At 35.6% G+C, this 6489-nt stretch overlaps 1 protein-coding gene across 1 annotated transcript; it reads left to right on the top strand.

The window, feature by feature from the left end:
- Positions 1-3327: 3327 nt before the first annotated feature.
- Positions 3328-6257, top strand: LOC131076489 (E3 ubiquitin-protein ligase RSL1). The gene is made up of 3 exons (XM_058013703.2): positions 3328-3757; positions 4711-5342; positions 5894-6257. The coding sequence occupies exons 1-3, from the start codon at positions 3419-3421 to the stop codon at positions 5994-5996; spliced, it is 1074 nt and encodes a 357-aa protein (XP_057869686.2). The 5' UTR covers positions 3328-3418; the 3' UTR covers positions 5997-6257.
- The last annotated feature ends 232 nt before the right edge of the window (positions 6258-6489 follow it).

The following is a 6489-nucleotide window of genomic DNA, read 5'->3' as shown; positions in this document are numbered from 1 at the left end:
ACTTTCTATTATGCACAATGTCCCCCACATATACCTTATAAAATATGCGGTGTGATATTATTAGTAAATTTATTGTAATAAACGTCTAACCATTTTGATTCTTATGTAGACCCATCCCATCTTGCTACATGTAGATCAAGTTAGCACTTTGTCATTTACCCATTACTTTTCTTGTGGACCTCATCTATTCTAATTTAAAATATTTTTAAAGTTAATACATATTGCTTGAATTATGTGTCTTGCCATATTGATTTCCTTTTTCCCTAGAAATAATTGTTGAATGTACTGAGTCTATCTTACCCATTAACTCCCATAATGTGATTGTTGAACTCCTTTGATTTAAAACTATTCTATTATCCATAGCCAACATTTACCCACATTTCAAAAAAATTAACCATCAACCCTACTCACAAGATATTCCATTAATGAGTTCCACATGTCAGGAAAATGATGTCTCATCCTTACAATTATAATTACAACTAATATATTGATGTGATGGGTTGCAAGTGAGGGTTACCCCACTTGTGGGTTTCAAGGGTACACCTCAATGGAGGTTTAGGGGTAGCGCCCTCAAAATTCTCTCTCTCTCTCTCTCTCTCTCTCTCTCTCTCTCTCTCTCTCTCTCTCTCTCTCTCTCTCTCTCTCTCTCTCTCTCTCTCTCTCTCTCTCTCTCTCTCTCTCTCTCTCTCACACACACACACACACATTTGTACTCTAAATTTAGATCTTTCATCATTAAGTCATAGATTTAACAGTAGAGATTATGCTGGCTTGTCTTGCCCTAGAAGGCAACCCTATTTTACTAGAGCATTGTATTATAATTGTGCATAGTTGTATTATGTGATTGCCTAATAGTTGTTGAGTTTCCTTCAAATATCTCGTTGATGATACTCTATGAAAGCTTGCTCTACAAGTATATTATAGTCTAGTGCATTGTTGCATTATGTAAGAGTTTGATAAATTTTGATTTGCCTCCAGACTTCTGGTAACTGGTGATACTCCTGTGAGAGCTTACTCTACAAGTATATTGTAATCTTATTGATTTATGAATAATATATTGGGTTAAATTTGAAATTTGATTTGTCTCCCAAAATGGTTTTCTCCAACTAAAATAGTGTGTTGTGGTATGAATACAATTTATATTTTTTTTTATTTAATTTTTGTAATTGTTGTAAAGATCTAATTTTTTTTGGCTTAACCCTCCTCTCAAGATTAGAGTGGAGAGTTGTTTCCCTACCTTATTTTCCTTACACCACATTAATATGAAGTCTCTTCTATAATGAAACACACTACAAACCCAAAAGCGCCATGACTTTTCTACACTCTATATCAAGCTCTAATGTATAAATGCTCATAATCAAGCTAGAGAATTCTTGGGGACATATTTGTTATAATTGAAGGTGATCGTGTTTTCATAGAAAATAATTCTAAATTAAGCTAATGACTATAATTAAGTGTATGTTGTGGTCAACCTCAAGTTCATACCCAATGAATATGAGTTTCCAAGTACATGTTAGGGAATCCTTATCCTAGGTGTGTGTATTCAAGGCCTCTATTTTTCATCTCTTTATCTACCTTTTTTAAGTTTTGAGGTTGTTGTTTAATTAGGTAGTGTTGGTGTTCAAGTTTTCTTGCAGTACATTATTTCAATTATGCATGTTTACTATGGTAAAATATTCTATTTGGAGATTAATTCTAAAAATGAATATCCTAGCTTTCTTTAAGCCTTATTCTATCTCAATTGATCATTGTTGGTCAAAATGTTATCTAGCTATAAACTTCGCCAAGATCATATTGAGACGCTTCCATGGGCCATAAATAAATATATAAGAAATCAATTAGGAAAGGGAATAAAAAACTAATCATTTAGAGGATGCCATGAAAAATATTAGGGAATTATTGTAGTGGTTATGATCCTTTTGTAAATCAGTGCAACTCATGTTTCAACACATTGTCTCTGCTAAACTAATCGCATGCCACATCATTTCCTTGTACACACAATACAATGCTAAAATGGTTGAGATCTTGTATAATGAATTCATTCACATTTATGCAAGAATTATTTGTAATAATCTCTACATAAGAGATCATAGGAAAACTGTATGCACACTATTGAGTCACATTGTGCCAACTTTAGGAGTATACACCTTAGCTTCAACAATAGTATTTCAGTGCTAATATCATTTTCACATTATGTAGTTCCAACTTTATGCCTCCTTTTGGATTCTCAATAACTTAAGAGAATTGTTAGCTTGATTAAGACTAGTTGTAGGGACTTATTTTGTTTGCTAATTTTTCTTCCACTTTGTGTGTTTTACATATCTAGAGATGATGCTTAAGTAGATAAACATATGACATCTAACATAGCTCTTTATTATCATCCATTGAGTATAATGAATTTTATTTCGATTTACTTTAACATACTCAATTAATTATAGCTCACATGTATGCTAAAGTAGGGTAAAAGTGCATACTCCAGTTTTGCACCACCTTGTACCTTAGTTTTGATTATTGCCCATCTTAGATACCAACATGTAATCATGTCTGCCATGTTTAATTTCTACTTTTTCTACCTAAATGCTTCCCCTTTCACACAAACTAACCCTAACTCACCTCCATCAACTATATATGAATGTTTAAAAAAGATTTTTTTAGAGGTATTTGAACAACTACAAGCAATTGAAGAAGGGGTACTAGCACATTCAAGAATAATACGCCTCAATTAAGCTATAGGGGCATCCAAAACCAATAGAACCTCCATTAAAGCTCCATGTGATACCTCCATTGTTTCGCACACCACTCTTTCCATAAGCACCCAGATTCACACACACACACACACATTTTATTTATAAATTGTTAATCAACCTAGAGGTTTGATTGAGACACATCCCAAAAATAAACCTTTGGACACTTGCTTTCACCTTAAGTTGCAAGTCAAGATTTGATTCCAACAATTCTAGGTGGCCATTACCACACAATAGAGGACATTATTATGCAACGAAGAACACCAACATGTTTTAGATAAAGCCAATGTAGAAATAGGATATGGACATACACATTTTTATATATACAGATCATTACAAGAACAAAGATCTTAAAATTGGATTCCAATAGCTTAGAACTTCTTCTACTTAATTATCTTCCAACTTTTACACCTACTTTAAACATCAATAGAGACACATTCAATCTTCCCCTTCTTCCTTTGTGCTTAATCTAAACATATACAACCTCATTATAATTTCTATCACTTCAAATATGAAAAGAAATAATTTTATACATTAAATTATATCTCAAAAAAAAAAGATGAAGCCGCCAGCTTCTACTTTTTTCACAAGCGCACGGCTGAGGAATTTTAGCTAAGGCCCTTCCATGGGACCGTCGCGTAAGTGGCTTGCTTGGAACCCTGGTCGCCATCTTTATGTATCAATCTAAAAAGTGTGAAGGGTATCCCGGGAAGATGGAGGTGATGGCTATGGCTACTAGCTCTGCACATAATGCAAGTGGAAGTGGGTATGTGTTTGCCAGGTCTGATGGGGAGTTGGAAGAACAAGTGCGGGAGGCAATTGAAGCGTCTAATGACGATTTTGCATTCCGCATTCAACTCCAAGAAATCCTCCGCTTTTCTGATTTTACTTTTGCTTATAATCTGCAGCTTGCTGACATCAACACTTCTTTGCCTGCTTCCTCCTCGTTTTCTGACCAGGAGTTGCTTGATGAATATGAATTTCTTCCCAAAAATCAGTATGAACAAGGACAGGTAATGGGAAACAAGAGTTTAGTATATCTTCAATTACTAAAAAGCTAAGCTGCATGTTGTGGAAATTTTTAAATTCTGTTCGTGTTTGGGGTTTTATGGATGATGAGATATTAAAATAAACTTAATTCTTCATGTAAATTTTCTTATAGATCTCACTGTGCACATTTTACTTGTACTGTTCTGAAGCATGCATGCTTCATATTAAAGTTTGAATGATTGTCAGAAATGGGTTTTTTTCACAGGATTAATCAGTATAAAACCTGCCCAATGAGTATACTTAGGGGGTTGTTTTGTCATGGTAAGCAGGTTTGTCGCCTACCAATTATTAATTTAAAAAAGGGGCACAAAATCTACTAATAAAGAAAAATTCAAGAAGCTAGGGGGATTATTCAAATCTTCTCGCTTTTCTCTGATACTTTATTTGCATGTATGTCTGCCTTCCATCCTCAGTAGGCACTGTAAGCTATGTGCTTTTTTAAGTACATGTTCTTCGTTCCCTATGAGTTGATTTCATTTAACAGAATCTTGTTTTCTCACCTAAATCCTTCCGGAACTTATCTTTTACAAGTTTTTTTTGCGTCAATTCCACAATGGCAACTAATTATTCCAGTAAATCCATGAATTCAATGTGACCTGTGGGCTGGGCTCTCCGGTAAAGCTCTGGAACCCAGACCCAGGTTCAAGCCACCGCCTGGCTCCCCAGTGGTGGCTTTCCTTCCCAGGTACCCATGCTAAAACAACAACCTATAATATAAATTGAATGTTCTAGAGCCCTTGCCTATGGTATTGTGCTGGTCTGATCATCCAGTATTTTTATCATTCTGTATCTATATGAACTATTTAAATTTCAGGGTTATGGCAAAAAAGTTAAGATATACATATTCGGTTTGATATCATGAACTATATCTGTGTTGGTAAGTTTGCCTATTGGGTTTTGTATGTTCAAACTTCAGGATTATCAGGGAAGAACAGAAAAGGCAGTGGGCTCTTGGCAATGTCCATACAGAAGGCAGGGGTCAGTGCCAACTGAGTTATGTGGTATCTGTTTTGAGGATTCTTTACCAGAGATGTTTGAGGGCATGCACTGTTTGCATCGCTTTTGCCATTCTTGCATGACACAATATATACATTCAAGGCTGCAACAGAAGAGGCAGAACATTTATTGTCCCCAGGACTCTTGTCAAGAAGCCCTGACACCTCAAGAATGCCGCTATTTTCTGCCATCAGAAATCTTTGATCAGTGGTCAGCTGTGATCGTGGAGGCCCAAATTCCTGAGTCAGAAAAGGTCTATTGCCCTTTTCCTAATTGCTCCGGGTTGCTGGTAAAGGAGGACGTTGCAAGCTTAAGGGCAGATGACATATTGAATGCAGAATGCCCATTCTGTAACAGAATGTTTTGTGTGCGATGCATGGTGCCCTGGCATGCTGAACTTACCTGCTCTCAATTCCAGAATCTGCCACCTGCAGAAAGAAGTGAAGCAGATTTACAGCTTTTCAAGCTTGCCCAGGATTGCAAATGGCAACGCTGTGGGAAATGCAAGGGCATGATTGAATTAGCATTTGGATGCAATCACATGACATGCAGGTAAAAAACCCTGATTTTCCTTTTTTTCTTGAAATCCTTCTTCCAGTGTTTTCCTACTAGGAGTGTAATCATGCCATTAAGCTACACAAGATCTGCACCTACTAGCCTTCCAGAGGTTTGAACCTGGATCTCAGTGCTAATACAAGACTTACACTTATTTGATTCTATTTCATCCTTGCCCTGCTGGATCTTAATGAGGCCAATGCCGACCTGGAATGTTTTGATGGGGACATAGGAAATAATCCATATTCCATCGGATTGATTGTAAGACGGCAAATAGGGTAGAGCCATACCACATCCATCTAAAGAAAATTGTGATAAAAGAATTTATGCATTGACAATTCTCACTTCAAAGGATAATGGAACTTCATGAACGACTTAAGTTTGAGCCTTTGTCCCCATTCTTTTCATTCGATGCCTAAGCATCAATTCACAAGTTCTTTTTGTTACAGTTTTTTTCAGAAGTTTTTTTAAGTTTTATTTACTATTTGTCTACTCATATTTATGATTTTTTGTTTATCGAAGTGATGAGAATCTTAAGCGTATTGCAGGTGTGGACATGAGTTCTGCTACGTGTGTGGCACGGAATGGGCGAATGGATGCCCAAATTGCTCTTGTCCTCGAACCACTGTGAACCGCCTTACCATGAATTGAATTGAATTGGCTCTACTACAGTAACTGGTTTTTTTGTATAGAATTACCAAAAGCTAAAGTTGTATATGGATTTTGTTGCTTTGCATATGCATTAAAGGACATAGTCTCTACCCTTTGGGACAAAGTCCATTCTTATGCAGTTATATAATAGTTGATATTGAAAATAAACTAGACTCATCATTGAGCAGCCCTGTTAGTGTTTAATGATGTACACTAGTAATCAAGTATAAGAAAATTATATTATGATTACTTTTATAGACACATCTAATTTGATGTGGTGTTCGATTTTTGCTATTAATCTTTGAGTTAAAGGCTTCGTTGTTAATAATTGATATAGGATTAGGTTTATGTTGCATGGCCTGTTGATAAAAACGAATTATAATTTGGTCTTTTTATTGTTTTCTATCATTGTGGCAGTCGCTCTTAGTTTTTGTATTGATTGTTATATAGAGGAATGTGCTCAAAAACACAATGGAATTAGTTATGAATTTCT

This window comes from Cryptomeria japonica, chromosome 5 (assembly GCF_030272615.1).
Source record: "Cryptomeria japonica chromosome 5, Sugi_1.0, whole genome shotgun sequence".
Taxonomy (NCBI): domain Eukaryota; kingdom Viridiplantae; phylum Streptophyta; class Pinopsida; order Cupressales; family Cupressaceae; genus Cryptomeria; species Cryptomeria japonica.
Note: the sequence above shows the minus strand (reverse complement) of the source record. Positions and strands in the feature narration are given on the sequence as shown.

Excerpts from the sequence above, each read along its gene's own strand:
- LOC131076489 (XM_058013703.2), top strand. The coding sequence starts at position 3,419 with ATGTATCAATCTAAAAAGTGTGAAGGGTATCCCGGGAAGATGGAGGTG. Across the intron at positions 3,758-4,710 it reads ATCAGTATGAACAAGGACAG|GATTATCAGGGAAGAACAGA; the intron begins GTAATGGGAAAC and ends TTCAAACTTCAG. Across the intron at positions 5,343-5,893 it reads TGCAATCACATGACATGCAG|GTGTGGACATGAGTTCTGCT; the intron begins GTAAAAAACCCT and ends AGCGTATTGCAG.